Below are 17,511 nucleotides of genomic sequence, written 5' to 3'. Positions count from 1 at the left end.
GCTATCTGGGCCTTACTCTTTATCACAAGAATATAAAAGCTAAATTGTGGATTATTTTTAAGTAAGAAGCCTGTTAAGTACTTATAGGGCTACCTTATACTTTCGTTGTCTCTCATCTGACCAGGTCAAATGAAATCAATGGCACTATTCAGCTCAGGAAAACAAGTGTGATTGAGCTCCAAGTGCTGAACTGGTAAACTTTGTTGCAACTGCGTCTGTTCTTTGAAAGTGTGATTACTCAGCAAGTGATCTCAGGTGGAAACTAGAAAAATACTATCAACAGGTATTGGCGTTTGAGACATTTCCTTTCAATTCAATCAGCCCAACAGTCCAGGCACCCATTCTACAGGGAAGACCATTGGCCCTGACTCAAGGAGAACTGGAACAGAATCAATATCTGCCTTCTCTAAACCCTGATCTAAACCACCAGCCTAAGGGTTATTCTGCAAGGCACTGATCCTAACTGGCCTGTTTAATCCATTTTATTCTGTGGAACATAGCAGTGTCACCAGCAAAGGAGAAAGATAGGGAGAAAAGGAGAAGAGGAGAGAACACCAAAAAAAAAAAAAAAAAAAAATACAGAATTTGTTGGCCCCATGGCCCCATGTAACAATACAAAAGAGTAATTAAGAACTCATCTACTTGGGCAGCAAACAGAAAATCAATAGAAAACAGGCCAGAATGCAAGCAAAGGCACATTAGTGGAAGTGTGGGTTAAAAAGCCTCTGAAATGAAGGAAGGAATTGCATCTGAGACTTCCATGTTTGGACAAAAAGCCCTAAATTCAGTATAAAAGACAATTAAAATCACAATTGACTCTCCTTTACTAATCCAAGGCAATATCTAAACTCACCCCTTCAATTACACTGCATTGCTTTAAAAAAAAAAAAACAATTATTAAAAATCCAGGATGGGGAGCAGAGGGAAAGCTTTGTTTTTGGATAAAATCACATTTGAACTCAAATAATCAAAACCAAACAAAACTTCTCTTGCTAAATCACACAGCTACCTTAATTTGTCTCAAATGTCTTGTTTCAACTGCACAAAGCAGGTCTTTTCTATGTCCATATTTGGAGGATAAGGTGATATTCAAGTTAGAAATGGAAAATTCAGTAATTCCCATGATTGAGTCTAAAATGCCAGGACAAGGAGACCAATATAATAACTAGTACAGAAGTCAATGAAAATCTTTTCACTGAGATTAGTAAGGCTTGTACCAGACTTTCTATATGCCCCATATAAGCATCTCTTAATCCTGTATATTTTCACAGATAGATAATTTTGCTGACACCTTGCAGCCACATTGACAATAACATCCCCGTGAACTCATCTTTTATTTACAGTACAGTTTATTTTGATTTTTTTAAATATAGAAACTGTAGTGTCAAGCAATTTAAACCCTCTGATAATACTTACAGTAAGAAGTGTGACATGTGGAAAATTGTTCAGGCACCATCCTAGAGTATGTTAAAACAGCAGCAACAAGCCTGGCAATGGACCAGAATCCAATACAGCACTTGGCAAATGATGGCAAAAAAACCACCAACATGTGATGTCTTCATTTTTAAGCCAAAGATAAATGTAGTTGATGTGTCTTGCCAAGACTTGTGTGCCCAAATGCTATAAGTGAGGTCAAACAAGGATGCTGCAAATAACTCCCAATCGTATTTTACCCATTTGCTACTTTAGGAACTATCAAATATTCAGTACAAAAGGTCTGATATGACACTATTATTATTATAGCTCACCCAGGAAAAAACATTGGCATTTTGGCTTTGAAAAATAGCACTGACAACTGTTATAGTTTAATAATTAAAGTCAAGGGTGAAATATTATTCCCTCATAAATTAATAAAGCATACTAGAATGGTAAAGTTCCTAAAAAATATTTGTTTAGCAAAACAAAGGATGACAGATACAATACCTATATTTCACAAACTTAATGGAGAGTTTATTCTAGGCAGTGGAACGTGATTCTTTATTTCTTGCATAAACATATTTGGGGAAAGTTTATTAATTTTTCCCATAAATTTGACTTAAAGGCTAATTTCAGGGAATTCTTTTTGAAAGATTCTTGCTTCAGTGGGGATTTAGTCAAACGTTAGTACAGCAAAATGCAGTACTGTGTTAAGGCATTTAGGGATCTATAGCAAAAAGTTTAAGTAAGATTTAGCTAATGATGTAAATCACCAGTTTTAGTGAGCCGTGGCTTTGCGATGCTTTGGCTTTAAGTCAGAAAAGCTGCCCAAAGAGCCTGAAATGAAACAATTCTTGTTTCCCTAGCGATCCTGACATTCCTAAACCAGCTATGAGAATCTGTCATTACTTCTCCTTTGAAACCATTCTACCCTTGAGGCAAGGTGTTGCAAGATATCATAGCAGTCCTAAAGAAACAGTTTGGAGGACTCAAGCACTGAGCAGAGAATGAAGTTAGGGAAGGGACAGGCAGATTATGGCTCAAATTAAAGCTGAATAGGAAATGGGTTTTCTCCTCACACAATCAGGGTGTTTTTTTAGAATGCTCCAGACCAAAAAGCCCACATCAGTCTAATCTCATTTTGTTACTCAAAACAGGAAAATGTAACAGAACTGATTAATGCCACACTAGTAATATTTTGCATTATTACTAGTGTGGCATTGGCCTCTTGCAACAAAAAAAATACTAAGGCTGAACACAGAGATTTCTTCCATGGCTGCTGCAATCCCGGTTGATAGTTTCCCAAGCTTCAGAAGACAGACAGGGGAGGAGGGAGAACAAACACAGCAAACTACTGCGATGAGAGCACTAGTCAAGTAACAAGCCGGCCAAGAACAAGGTCTTCTTTTAAAAATATCTGGGATCAGACCACTATTTAAAAGAGATGAACATTCCTTCACTGACTTTACGTGACCTGATCTTGAACATTTCAGAGTTATCTACAAAACCTAAATAGAATAAAGAATTTTTCTTATGGGAATCAAAAGAAGAATACAATAGCTGCTCTCTAACAGGCAGTCCACATGCTGCCACAGTAGTGCTGCTACCCCAGACACCCACTGCTGGGCAGGGGAATGTATTTCATCTCGATACTGCCTCTGGAGGCATGGATGTTCTGCTGGGGGTTGAGTTTACTGCCAGTTTTGGGGTATGTTTGTTTTACACTACACAATCAGCAGAATCTGGCGAAAAAACTGCCTTAAACCAGTTCAACCAGTTTCAGATTATTTGAAATAGCACCTTTTATGAGAAAATATCATCTACAGAATGGATAGCTGGGCATTAAATCCAGATTCTTAGTCAATTATTACAACTTACTGCAGTGACAATAATGAATCTCAGATGAGCAAAGAATAAAGAGAAGGTAAACAACAGACTTCAGATTTAACTGCATTTTCCATGCCCAGTTCACATAAGGAGTAAAAATGCCTCAGAAAACTCATAAGGGATGTAGCATAAAATTGTAGTGTGCAGTTTTCTGAAACAGGCATCAGAGCTCAGCATTAGCTCAACTGGAGCTAATTTCTGTGTCAACTTTCATTCCATACAGATTAATGCAATTTTGCACAGCTGAAGCACCAACTCTATGCAGTGCCCTACACACATAATTTTGCCTAGCTTCCAGTAAAATGAACTTGCTGCAGAAACTGCAGCTTCTCCTTAAAATTATCAGATTTAATTTAGTCTATGAGTGTGTTTTTCATTTATTAAAAGACAAGCATTTTCAACTGGATCTTTTTTTTTCAGTCTTCTGAGTCTTGTAATAGTGTTGAAACTTACAAACCAGAAATACATGCAGGAGTTTAGCTATCAGTCGAGATTTGCATTTTACCTCCCCATGAGAAATAAAAATTCTGCTTTCCCTGAGTTCTGGTAGCATTCATTCCTTTATTAATAATTGAATTAAGGATTTTTATAATGTAAGCATCAGGATTCACCACTGTCACATGCTTGCACTTGCTAAGAAGGGTTTTTTCTCCACCTTCTTAATGGAATGTAGAGGCCACTCTTGAGGAATGTGACTCAACTGAGACTATTTTGCAACCTTTGTGAAAAAGAAAATGCCACTCTTCTTTCAAAGTTACGCAGAAATGGACTCATAACACTTTTTCGGTGTTAAAGATCTCCACATGATTATTTTAAGATTAGAATTCAAAACAAAATGGAAATTAAACCACAGTAGTTTCTTTGAAAATGTCACCAACTCAGCAGCATCTGATATACTACAGAGTCTTCTTATTCTAAATACAACAGAAATGCATGGGTTCACCCACTTTATAGCAGAACATCTCCCCTACACAGGAAGCATAAGCTTTCTAACTTTAAAAAACATTAGCATTGATAAAAAGGGGAATTGTGTCCAGCTTATTTTATTTTTTAATTGCTCTTATTAAAAATGCCATTTAAAGCCAGGAAATCTCTACAGCCATACATTTGTATGTAATTGATGCTGACAATAAGACTCCTTCAGAACTTTAAATCTCAACCAGTTCTTCCTGGTGAAACCTCTAATTTTGGTTTGAATACAGCAGGCCTATGCTCTTCTTTGTTAATTATAGTCCTAAGGACTTACTTTCCTTTTAAATGGATTTCCTTTCTCTTCATATTCAGCCCGTGTCCGTTCTCTTTAGTTAGCATCACAAAGTTTATTATGAGCTAGCCATAACCCCCAAGCTACTCTTTGTTTGTCTGTCCATCAGTTTTCTCTGCTGGCCACTAAGCAAACAGCCTTGTTCCAGTGCCATATTTCATGCTTTCAGGGCCCAGGTCATGCTTTGGTGTGCAGCATGGCACTCACCTCACTCCCACTGCGAGAAGGGAGCAGGCAAGGGGCCAGAGGGCTGACTTGGCCCTTTCCCCCTCACCTACCCACCCAGGCTGCTGTTGCCCTAACTTGCTTACCATAAATACTACTGCATGTGAGAATATAAACAAAATTCCAAATCCACAACAAAGCTCACACCAGAGCAGTTTGATGACTTCTGGTACTTGGTCTCCAGGCAATTGCATGAAATAACAGCCTCAGGCCCCAGTCAGACTTTCCTCATTTAAAAGGCTGACAAAAAGCTTCTGCATTTGCTTTCATAAGTCATAGGTATAAGGAGCATGGCAGATCAGCCACCAAGGACAGACCTAGAGGAAGTCATGCTCTTCTCCTATTTGCAGTTCAGACACTATGAACAAATATCACAGGACATGTAGAAAAGAATTTTACAGGCAACACTACAGGTCTAGGGCAAAAATAACTTTCTAATTCACATCACATGAAAAGAGCAGAAGTGCTGTTGTATGTTCCCCTTGCTGAGGCATGAAAGCCTAGAAGATACAAAAAACTTGGATTACAAGATGTGACTTATTTTAGGGTTTTTATGTCATTTGAAATTACATTAGCTGAATTATACAAATGTATATTCATTCATTAAATCACATTTTGAAATGCTTCTTGATTTAAACCAGATCACTCAGGGACTATCACACAATTCAGTTTAAGTGAAGTCCCCCTTATTTGATTTATAGCACTAGGCAATGCAAGGTAGCACAAACCTGTTACTACTGCAAAAATCTTGAAGAAGTCTGAAGCGTGGCTTTCTACAATGGATGTTGATCACCTGTGCTCCATCTTTCACTCAGCTCTTGTGTGGAGTCTTAATATGATTTGGCTTAAAATCAAAAAAAATCCTAAACAATAGGCTTGGTACAACTGAAAGTCTGCCAAAATACATCTGAGTTGCAAAACACTGGCTTTGAAGTCTTTCTCAGGAGGGTGGAAATAGAAGTAGATTAATTTGCTGGATTTTTCAGCTGTTACAGATTCTAAAGACATTGCTAATAAACTTGAGATATTTCAGACAGAAAACTACTAATGTTTTGATCACAACTTCATCAACTTTAAATACATCTTTACCATCTTCAAAATCAGAAATACTGTGAAATGCAACACAGCTCATTTTTCTGTCAACAAATAGCCTCAGGATAGCAAAAGCCATCTTACCATCTAGCTAAGTAGTGTCTATGACAGTAATGTCACAGCTTCCAAAGGCTCTAAAAAATCAGCAAGCACCTTGTTATGATGATTCTTTGTATTCTGAAAAATAGCATGCTGTTACAACTGACTGGCTGCTACAACTCTGCCAAATAGAAGCAGATGTGACAGGTAAGCTGTCCAATGAAAAAGAAAATTCATATATTAGGTGCAATTTACTTTGACAATGTATTTGCTACTAAGAAGTATTAAATAGCACAGAGACAACTCCCAGAAATGTTGGTCTCTCAAGGGGCAACTCAGTTTTAAGAACTGATGTTAAACAGCTCACTGAGAGCAAACTTTCATCAGCTTTAATTACCCCATCACATAAAACCTCTAAACAATCTCAAGATGGAATATTTGTTCACTTACTAAAAGAATAACTCAAAAATCATGAACAATGTCATGAACAATGTCACCTTGTGGTGACATCTGTTATAAAAAAGTATTGCTATGAAAAGACAGCATCCCATGTTCCATTTTACGTACCTTTAAGTTTCTCTAACCTATATCTCAGTGAAAAGAAAACATTTATGGAAAATAAGTCGTGTTGCAAACTCTTATACCACTACCTGGTCTCTAATGTCATAAAGATTTGCAAAGGCATTTCAAAAAGTCTCGAAAGGTAGTGTTCTCTCTGTGCTTGTCCAGCACAATAAACAGTAAAACATGTTTTAATATCCCCCTTCAGCAATGGTAGATGGTGACAAAACTGCCCAGTCTGTGACAGACAGGACAAATCCCTGTTCACTGATCTTAATACCCTTAATTGGCTATGCTTCTTGTGAAGCAGTAACACAAGCTGTGTACAGGAGCTGACAATCAGCTAACTTGAACCATACTTTCTAAGAAGTATATTATTAAATCAACTAATAAAATTCATTGCCAATTACTCATAGAGCTATGTATCACTTATTTAAAAAGGAATTAAAGTAACACAATCTAGCCACCTGTTACCACACAGAGGAATATCTACATTTAGGCATATCCACATTAAGTCAGACTGGAAGGGGGAAAAAAAAGCCTGTTGATCTATTTTGCTTATCCTTTAAACTGTTCTTTCCTTCTGCTTTTAAAACAAATAAAAAAACCACAACATAGTTCTCCCTCAAATAAGTACATGCCAGTATTCTCAATTTTTTCAAATAATTTTTTTTGCATCTCTCACAATCCCAGAAAATAGTATTATCCAGGAGATTTGACACCAGTTGCCTGACAAAGACCTTTGACAAACCATTGAGGATTCTGTTAAGTACATAGAATAAAAACTTGAACTCTACACAACAAGTGCATGTTTTGATATGAATAATATTTTGATAAGAATAGTCTTAGAACTCGAACCTTTAAAAAGATAGGCAACAATAACCATAAATGAAAATTTTCTCAAGATAAAGATTTAGGATAATTTATGTGTGAAGAGTCTGGATAGGGAATACAAAGGGAAAACTACAGAAAGTAGTATCTGAGTAGACTTACAGAATTTCACTTTCTTGCCAGAGTAGGTTGAAATTTTTTTCATTAGGTGCAATTATCATTTCATCGACACTTCTCCTCACAATCATCAGAAATAGTTCAAAATATAGGAAAGCCATAAAATCAATCACATTCCAGGAGATAACACAGACTTCCCTCAATTAAATTTGATGTCCTTCAACTCCCAAAGGACACTTAAATTCTTTGTCTTTAAAAAAGAAGAAAAACTGAGATTTTAGGAGTACTCACCACTGTCTTCAACCAAAAAATGAAAAATGTCACTGGTGGCATTGTCACTCCCTCGTAAAACATAGCATATCTTCATATCATCAATATCAGCTGGAAAGAGGAAAAATAGACTTTATTTTAAATTATGAAGATAAGAAACCTTTTTTTTTAGAAAAATTTGACATGTATTAAATAGTTTAGCTTCAACAAGAGGGAGGTCAAAGTCCCACAGCAGAACTGAGGAATTTCAGTATCAATAGTGTTGAAGTCTAACAAATATCATTCATTCTCTCTCCCTTTACTTCCTCCTCCCCAGGGCTCTCTTTCTTTTAAGCTGTATTTACAAAAATAACTGAAATGAAATTGACAAACATGGGCTTGACAGTCAGAATTACTTCATATTTTTAGTGGTTCCTTTTCTTAAACAGAGGTGTATCTCCACAAGGATATTGATTCTGTCATTCTTCAACCTGCAAAGTTCTGCAGAGGACAGTTACAGTGATTGACTCTTTTAAGAACCCAAATAGATGCAATTAAAGTAAACATAAATTACTTCAGTAAGGAAAAAAAAACTGATGAAGAATTTTGAACCAGCAGTTACCATAAAATATGTAAAAAATAAACAAACATTTGTTAATATTGTTTCTTTTCTGGTTTCCTTGAGATGAGAAACATGTATATACATAAAAACTAATTTTTGTCACTTTCTTTGAAGGACTGCTGTTGGTAAAAACCCAAGTCTGATACTTTTTTCAAGAAGAAGTGTTAGAAATCAATCACATTAAAGTGGAGCTCAAGTACCACCCAAGTTCTCCTCTGATGTTAGGGTGGATGCATGGGTAAAAAAACCCAAAAGCACTTTTGTCAGAGCTTCACAAAATTTTCAGTTCCAAAAGTAACCAGACATCTTTGAGTGCAAACAAGCTGAGAGCATTATCAGCAAATATATGTAACTGAAGAATCTCTTCCATAAATGTTTGAAAGTTAAAGATCAAAAATTCATGGGGCTGTAAAGAGGATGCAAACAAATACTTCTTCATGCCAGTGGAGTTCATAAATCTTTCATCCAGCAAACACATAAGTACTCAGCTCTGCTCATGTGGGTAGCCTTATCAAAATCCATGGTTCCAGCATACATAAAGCACTTCAACTGGTGCTTGCAGGGCCAGGACCACCTCATAAGAAAAAAGGCCACCTGCCATCCAAAGATCTTAATTTTGTCAAAATAATTGCAAAGAAAGACCTGTTTTCTGTTCCTTAACAACATGCTTGGAGTCACTTGAGCAAGTCTATGCTCTGCTTCCATAGCTCATTAGGTTGTGCTAGTTATATCATAATTTGCCTAGTTATAAGCACAATTTTTAATTGTGTAACTACAGTGCCCAATAAAATTAGTTTTGTACTGGAATTCTCTAATTTCAAAATACATCAAGCATAACTTTTTATTTCAAAAATATAATTATCCCCACTATCAGAAATCTGTGTTCTAAACAATTGCTCTGTCCTCTCTTTCAGTTACAAATATCTGAAAAAGTAGGCTGCTCCCGCTGCTTACACACAATGAATCTTGTTACACGACTTGAAGTGGTCAGGCTGCCTGTTCATACAACCACAGGAACAAATCCAAGAAATGGGAGTTTGAGTATGGACTTCACAAACTAGCAAGCAGGTTTCAAAACTTTTTTGCATGATGTTCTAAAGAGCTTCATTTGACTTCAAAGTTGTCCCAGTTTTGAGTAGAGATAGAATCAAATGACCTTGAGAAGTCCCTTCCAACATAAACTGGAAGACTAATAAAGTTTTACAGGCCCCATAAAAACCCACATGTGTTTATCAAACTGGAACTACTCAGCATTTTGAAAGAGGTGGCACGTGACAGGATAAGAAGCTTAAAGAGAGGGGAAGATCAAAACATAAAAAGAAAGCATATAACAACAGGTCCAATAGTCAATGCAAAGGCTTCCCAAAGCCCTTCGCAAAATCTGTGCTTAGACTGGGATCATAATGAATATGACAAAAGAGGGTCTTGTTTATTTCTGCCCTGAACATCAGACAATTATTTGTCTCAGTATAGCATAAGTATGACCAAAGGCCATAGACAACAACCATATGGTCTCAAAGACCAATATTATTGAGGAAATGTGTATTTCTTAAAAATACCCTTCAATCCAACACAAAATAAGAGTGCTCATGCTGTGTGTGAAACTGTGAAGCTACACCACTTTCTGGGGATCCTCACTAGCTTTAAAACCAACCTTTCCTAAGGGCTGCATGCTTCTTACTCAGCTTGGGCAGCCCCATGATATTAAGACAGCCTTCAGGCCATATGGTTGGACAGCCAGTTCAAAGCCAAGTAGCAACTTCATTTTGGTCATCAGACAAATGTACACCTGGCCACATGGCACAGGAGGAAATGGAATAGGTACTTCTCCCAAGTGCTACACATCCTCAAAAACAAAAACAAAAAAAAAAAGGATATCACTGTTCCTCCTCTGCTTTCAAAGAACACCTGTTCAATAATTACACATTCTTCAATGTAAGACAAAACCCACTAAAATAAGTGATAATCTGTTTATTTGCTCACTACCTTTCTCTCTGGTTACTCAGTTATTCTGACAACAGTCTCAATATTACTCACAGTTCACTACTGAAGCCTTACATTTAAGGAACTGTGGTGGTCCCCAAAGCTTGGACAGTTTGGTGTCCTCTCATCCTCTTTCTTGCACTAGTATTGCAAAACTTAAGACACTTCAGCCATTGCAAAGTTCATCAGGCCTATTTGAAAGATTTGGTATGTCTGACAAGAACATTGCTACAGCCAAGACTTTAACACGTATGTTATGTACCAGTATGGGCTTTGTGAAATGAAACACAGCCAACTGCAAGTGTTCACCTCAACAGCCCAGCCTGGCTGGGCCCATTTAACTCTGAGTGTCCATGCTATTGGTGCTGTTTGCTCATTCCACAGCTGCAGAAGGCTGCAAAAAAACCTAATTTCATTGTTAGTTAACTAGCCATTAAGTCATTGTAAAGTAACATGGAAAATTCTCCAGAGAAAAGCTAATGCTCCCATTTCAATTAAAGTTACAGCCTTGGGTTGAGGCTTTATTTCAGAATATATGACACATGTGGTTTTTGCCCTATTTAAATCACTGAATGTTATAGTACCATGTAAAAAGTAAGTACCGCTAACATAATTTTTAAATGTTTACATTACCTTTTAATTTACCACAAACACTTTGTGGTAAAGATTGGTGTAATTAAGTTAATTTGTGTAATTAACAAATGCACTCATAATAACTATTTCCCACTGGTGGGGAAAGGATTTTGATTTTACAGTTAGGTGTGCTCAGACTGTACAGCAACTGATACCCAAGCCATTAGTTAATAATAGCTTGGCCACTCCCATAGCATTTTCTAAATAAAACTGGTTAAAGAAAGCACTGTCTCTTAAGATGTACAGCCCAATTCTGTTATCCAAACTTTTATCACTGTGATTGGCAGAAAGTGCAAATCCCAGTTATTTGGAATAAGCTGTCCAAAGAAATGAAGCTCCTTTGATCAGTGTTTACCCAGCAGACCACATTTCCTGTTTAAAGCTGTCACAGATGTAATAAAAAATAAACAGATGTAAAAAATTATGAAGCCATTTTAAATAAACTCTTTGTTGGAACATTTCTCCCATCAATTACTATAGAGTTTAGCGTGAAAAATAATGTTTCCAGTGATCTAAAGAAAGAACATGAAGTATTGTAATACCTTGTGTGAACTGGCTGATGCTATGGTTGCCTTTCCCCAGGTGAATCAGGAAGCCATGGCGTGGACCCTCTGTGATTCTGATCTTAAGAGTAACATGTAAACTGTCCCTGTCTTCCACTTTGAGCACTTTGTTGGTAATTAGAAACCCGATGTGACCTGTGGCCAGAACACGGAGAGTCTGAGCACCCTTATTTATTACAACTTGAGGTACACTGTTGTCCACAGCCATTATTCGGATCTTCATAGTCTGAGGCTTCCTTGTTTCAAACACAGTGTTGGGGAAAACATAGAAATCAGTATGAGTGCCATCTGTAACAGTGAAAGAGAAACTGTCCTCAACTGATTCTGAGCCATCATGTTTGTAGCTGATTAGATTTTCATTCAGATCTTGCTTAGTGAAGGTGGTGACTGGCTTGGAGTTATTGAACATGATCTGGCCATGAACTGGTATTTGAGTGATGATAAACTTTAGCAGTGCATCAGGTGTATCTCTGTCTTCTGCAGTCAGTTCAAATGGGGTTATCAGTTTGTATTCATTTTCACTCACCACCAGGTTATGGATTGTGACAACAGGTTTCTTATTGTCCACATCACTGATAGAAATTCTGAAAGTACGAAACACAGGGTTATAGCCATCAGTCACCTCAAACTCAAAGCTGTCCATTTTCACCTCATCTTCTGAAGTATGAATGTAATAGATTTTATTGCCTGCTAACAGGAGTTGAGTGAAAGTGGAGATTGGTACCCCGGGCTGATCTGTGCATTCAAGATGACCACGAACAGGTGGTCTGGTAATGGTGAAAACTAAGTTCTCATCTGGACTATTCAGGTCACTGGTACTAAGCAAATCAGTGGTAAGGGTCACCTTCCCTCCTTCCTTCAGAGAAACTCCTTTGCTGATGACATCTGGGAAGACAATATCAATGCTGCCTATTGTCACATAAAAGTAGCGGTCAATGAGAGGATTTATGCCATCTGTCACATCAAACTTGATAAGATCACGAACTCCTTGTTGGCCAAAATGCACATATCGAATCAAATTTCTATCTACTTCATCCTGGGTGAAGTTCATTCCCCGGGTGATATTTTCAACTCCACCTGAAGGCTTTATTCTCTGTAAGAGGCCTTGTCCTGGCCCGTAAGTTATAATGTATGTCAAGGTTTTGTCTTCAGAATCAAGATCAGTAGCCTTCAATATTCTGTTATTAATAGTTCTCGTTTCCCCTATTTCAATCTCCAAACCATCATTGATGGCCATTCTGGGTGTCTCATCATCTACAGGAATAACCATGATGGGTACCATTTTCCTAACGGTGTGTTTACCATCTGAGAGCTGCACCTCAAAACTGTCCGCCCTGGTCTCAGAGTCATCGTGTTCGTAGAGAATGCTGGAGCTCTCTGTTATCTGATCCAAGGTGAAGCTCTCCACCAGGACAGTTCCATTGACCAGCTGGTTCACGATGTGGCCATGCCTGGGAAGCCTGGTGATTGTGAACGTTAACTCATCAGCAGGGACATCCGCATCAACTGCATTGAGGATGGGGGTGTCAATCACCAGGCTCATGCCTTCCATCACAACAAACTCTCGCAGGAAGATTTCAGGCTCTTCATCATTGACCGGCACAACAAGAATGGGGAAGAAGTGCCTCTGGGAAAAGTTAATGCCATCAGAACAGCGCAAAGCAAATCTGTCCTCAACAGGCTCTACACCCTTATGTATACTCTGGACATAAAAAATGTGCCCTTGACGGAGGTCCTTCAAGGTAAAAGCACTTATAGCTACACCTGCCCTGGATTTTTCAGATCCAGGGGCAGGAGAGATGTTCTCTACATACCCAGATGTGGGCTGAGCAACAATTGTGCATAGTATATCATCGCTAGGAGTATCCACATCTTCAGCCCTGAGGTGAGCAAGAGTTATGACCCGTTTGTCACCTTCCGTCACCATGAACTGCTCCCCTACAAAAATTTCTGGAGCTTGACTGTCAACAGGAAGAATGGTCACCAAGATCGAAACTCCTTGAACAACGTTGCCCCTGACACGCCACTTCTCAGAGAGGTCAGACAAGGTAAGGTTGAATGGATCCTCCTTGGGCAGAAGGCCTATTTCACCACCAGTGTGAGCATATACCACAGCACCATCCAGCAGATCTCTCTGGGAAAATCTCTCTGCAGGCACTCCTTGAACCAGGATGCTCCCATGCTGAGGAGGATCCTCTACAATGAAGGTCAACATAAAGTCATCTGTATCCCGATCCATGCCCTGGATGACATTAGCAGTGATTTCAGCAGCACCATTCTCCAGCACATCGAGGTAGGAACCAAGAGTGCCTGGGGGCAATCGTAGCGTAGGAACCTCATCATCGACTGGGTGCACACTCATTTTCAGTGTGATGGGCACAAAATGAACCCCATCACTCACATCAAGCCTGCAGGTATCACTGCTGGTCTCAGCTCCACTGTGCACATACACCACCCTCCCTTGTCTGATATCCTCCAAGCCAAAGATGCCTCCAGGAACCAGACTGTACCCAGAGAGCTGCAACTGGCCATACCGAGGAGCCTGGGTCAGGATAAATCTGAGACGGGCAAGTTCAGTGTCCGTGTCACTGGCATCCAGCTCAGCTGGACTAAGGACATGGCTGCCTCCCTCAGGCAAAGTGAAGCCAGTATTAGTGATTTCGGGAGGCTGGTTATCCACAGGCTGCAGGTAGATGGTGAAAGTCCCTTTGGCTGCATTGCCAGCCGCATCTTGCACTTGATATTGAAACTGAATCAAATGAGGAGCCACCCCCAGCTCCTCCTGTGGGGGACGGTACGAGATCTTGTGATGGTTGATCTGGGCTTGGGTGAAATGCGTAACTTCCACAGAGTGATCCTCAGTCAGCACGAGGGATCCAAGGCGTGCTCCATAAGCCTCGGGAGGGTGGTTGGAGTCGGTGTCAGTGGGGGGCTGGATTACTGTGTAGCGAAGCTCCCGGTCCCCTGAGTCCTGGTCTGTGTAACACAAGTGCTTCCTGCGCAGGGGCGTCACCTGCTGCTCTGCAACGATTAAATGCAGGCTGCTGCTGCTATGGAGCTCTGGGGCTAACCTGTCCACAGGATGTACCCTGATCACAAAAGTCTGGGGTCCAGAGCGGTTGGGCGGGTCATTGTCATCCTGAACTCTAAAGGTGAACTGGTCCAACACAACCCCAGGGCCAGGGCTGTGAGCCCCGAAGTGGTGGTAAAAGAGACGCCCTTCCACAATGTCCTGCTGCAGCCACTCTCTCACTGGCTTTTCATAGATGAGGGAACTCCCTGCTACACCTGGCACCTTCCTCCAAGAAAAGCCCTCCTCTTCTTCCTCCTCTTCCCAGCCAGGAGGTGGCTGTGCCTGGCGGAGCAGGAGCTGCCCAGCCGTGGGGCCAGACTCCACTGTGAAGAGCAGGATGGCATCCTGGGAGTCAATGTCAGTGGCACTAAGAGCACGGGTGGTGATGGGCACTGTTTCACCCTCAGCCATGGCAAGCCCTGTGTTAGCATTAAGCAGGGGTGGCTGGTCATCAGTGGGCACCAGGGTAATGGGGAAAAGGAACTCAACGCGGTGGCGAGAGCCACCATCTTCCAGCCGCAGCACAAGGTTGTCACTGAGCGGAGACTCGCTGCCGTCGTGCTGGTAAATGACTCGGCCTGCTGCCAGCTCAGCCACTGTAAAGTGTTTACGAGGGGCAGCAGGTCCTGGGGTGTCCTCCAGGAGAGTGAGGTGGCCATGCCTCAGCCCTGCCACCACACTCACCCGCACCTGCTCAAGGTCATCCTCGTCACTGACCACCAGGTTGGGGCTGGGCCCTGGGCCCGAGAGGGGCCTTGACTGCCCCTCGTAGAGCACAAGACCAGTGTTGCGGGTCACCACGGGCGCCAGGGTGTTCATGGGCTTCACCACAATGACGAAGGCAAAGGGCTCTGAGGCAGCACCCTCTGGGTCCAACACTTCCAGTTCAAGCTCAAAGAGCCTCTCCCGATCGGAGTCCTCCATGGGTGGCTGATAGGCAATGCGCAGCTCCCGCACGTCCCGCTGGCTGAAAGAGGTGACAGGCAAGCTCCGGTCGTCCGTGCTGACCATGTGGCCTTGGCCAGGACCAAAGGGAGAGGTGATGTTGAAGAGCAGTAGGTCGGGCGGCGACTCCGCATCCTCAGCTGACAGCATGTCAGGCGTGAGGGCGGTGAGCACAAACTGGTCCACCTCCATCATCAGCATGGCCAGGAAGCTGGGTTTGGGGGCCACGTTCTCACTCCCGGCGCGGATCCGCACCAGCACCTGGAAGTACTCTCGCTTCAGCAGCGCCCCGCCGCCCGCCGCCTCCCGCAGCTCGGCCACCAGCGGCACCAGGTCGCGGTTCGGGGAGCCGCCGGCGGCCGTGTGCCGGTAGCGCAGCCCCAGGCGCAGGAACTCCTCGCAGTCCCACATCACGGACGGCATCGGGCCGCCCCCCGCCGCCTCCCCGCCCCCGGCCCCCGCCGCCGGCGGGTGGTTGAGGATCTCTCCGTAGCGGGGCAGCCCGGCCAGCAGCGGCAGCAGCCCCACCCGGCAGCGCTGCCGGCCCGGCTCGAAGGCAAACTCCAGGCTGCGGGCGTCCAGCGGGTTGCTGGTGCCCCGCAGGCGCTCCACGGTGAGCGGCAGGTTGCGGGTGACGATCTCCAGCTGGGTGAAGAGCACCTCCACCTCCAGCACCAGGGGCAGCACCAGGGCGCGGCTCGGCGAGTCGTAGCGCAGCTGCAGGCGGACGCGGTCCCGGGCGGGGCTGCGGCCGCCCAGGTGCGAGTACTGCACCTCGCGGGCTCCGAAGTCGCAGGGGAAGCGCCGGGGGCTCAGGCGGCCCGGGCGCTGCCACAGCGGGTCCTCGTCCAGCACGGTGAGGTGGCAGCGGTCCCCCGGCTGCACCTGCAGCACCAGGTCCCGCGTGGGGTCCAGCCAGGCAGAGCGGCCCAGGGGCACCCGCAGCCCGCGGTTGGCCACCACCACGGGGTCCGCCTCCGGCGACCACGGCGAGGAGACCGCGGCGCTGCTGCCTGGCGGCGGCTCCTCCGCCCCAGCCCGGGCGCACCCGGCCAGTAGCAGCAGCAAACCGGCCAGCAGCCGCCGCGGCCCGGCGGGGAGAGGCTGCATGGTCCTTGCCGGCGGAGCGTAAGCGTCGGGAACCTCCGGCAGCGGCCGAATCGCGGCCCCAGTTCCGCCGCCGGCGCGGCGCCGCTCACTCCGCGCACACGCTGCGCTCTGAGCGCGCCGCGCTCCGCTCCGGAGGGGAGCCCCGCGGCCCTGCAAGCCCCGCCCCGCGCCTCCGAGCAGCCAATGGGCACCCGCGGAGGGAGAAGCCGCCATTCGCGATTGGGCAGAGCTGCGTGCCAATCATGCAAGTTACGAGAGGGTCGGGGCTCCCCCTCCTTCCTTCCCTCCTTCCCGCGGCCGCCCAACAGGTTGCGGAGGAGAAGGCGTCGGAGAGCGGCGGGAGCGGGGAGGTGGTGGCGCGGATTGCTCTGCTGGCGCCAGAAGGGAAGGGAGCCCTCCAGTCGTGGGGAGGGCGGCGCGGCTTTCCCGGAGCATAGGAGCGCCCCTCTGCCAGCCCCGGGAGCGGCGGGAGCGCACCGCCGCCGCCTGCTCTGAGCTTCCCCGCTCCCGCCTGGCCCCGGGGCAGAGCTAAAGCCGGGCTGTTCCCGGCTCGCCGCCGGGCAGTGCTCGGGGTCTCCCTTCCCCGCGGGGTGGCGGCGGTAGCGCCCGAGCTCCAGCGGCGGCAGGAACGGGGCTGCCCGAGAGCCGGGTCCGGATGACGGGGAACGCGGCTGTGACAAAAGTGCCCCAAGGAGAACGGGACGGGTCACACGAGGGCAAGCGGCCCGGGGCTGCGGCGGAACTGCCTGCCGGCCCCGCGGTTCTGTGCCCCACAAAGAATCTCGGATAATAAATAAATCTCGGGCGCTCAGCGCATCAGTGACACCAGTGAGTCCGTGCCCAGTGTCACTGCCCGGAGGCGGCGAGTCACGGCAGCGCGGGAAGGAAAGCCTCATGTATC

General features: G+C 44.0%; 1 protein-coding gene across 1 annotated transcript in view; it reads right to left on the bottom strand.

Moving 5' to 3' along the window:
* Positions 1–16,610, bottom strand: part of FREM2 (FRAS1 related extracellular matrix 2) — a 115,548-nt gene extending 98,938 nt beyond the window's left edge. Inside the window, exons 1-2 of the mRNA XM_054271966.1 lie at positions 11,462–16,610; positions 7,724–7,813 (exon numbers count right to left, since the gene is read on the bottom strand). Coding sequence (XP_054127941.1) covers positions 7,724–7,813; positions 11,462–16,610 — 5,239 coding nt within the window. The remainder of the gene's footprint in view (positions 1–7,723; positions 7,814–11,461) is intronic.
* Positions 16,611–17,511: the final 901 nt, after the last annotated feature.

Source organism: Melozone crissalis, unplaced genomic scaffold (assembly GCF_028551555.1).
Source record: "Melozone crissalis strain CALT ecotype California unplaced genomic scaffold, PUWL_Pcris_2 ptg000013l_1, whole genome shotgun sequence".
In the NCBI taxonomy this organism is placed as follows: domain Eukaryota; kingdom Metazoa; phylum Chordata; class Aves; order Passeriformes; family Passerellidae; genus Melozone; species Melozone crissalis.
The sequence above is the reverse complement of the archived record's forward strand: the minus strand, read 5'-3'. Positions and strand labels throughout refer to the sequence as shown.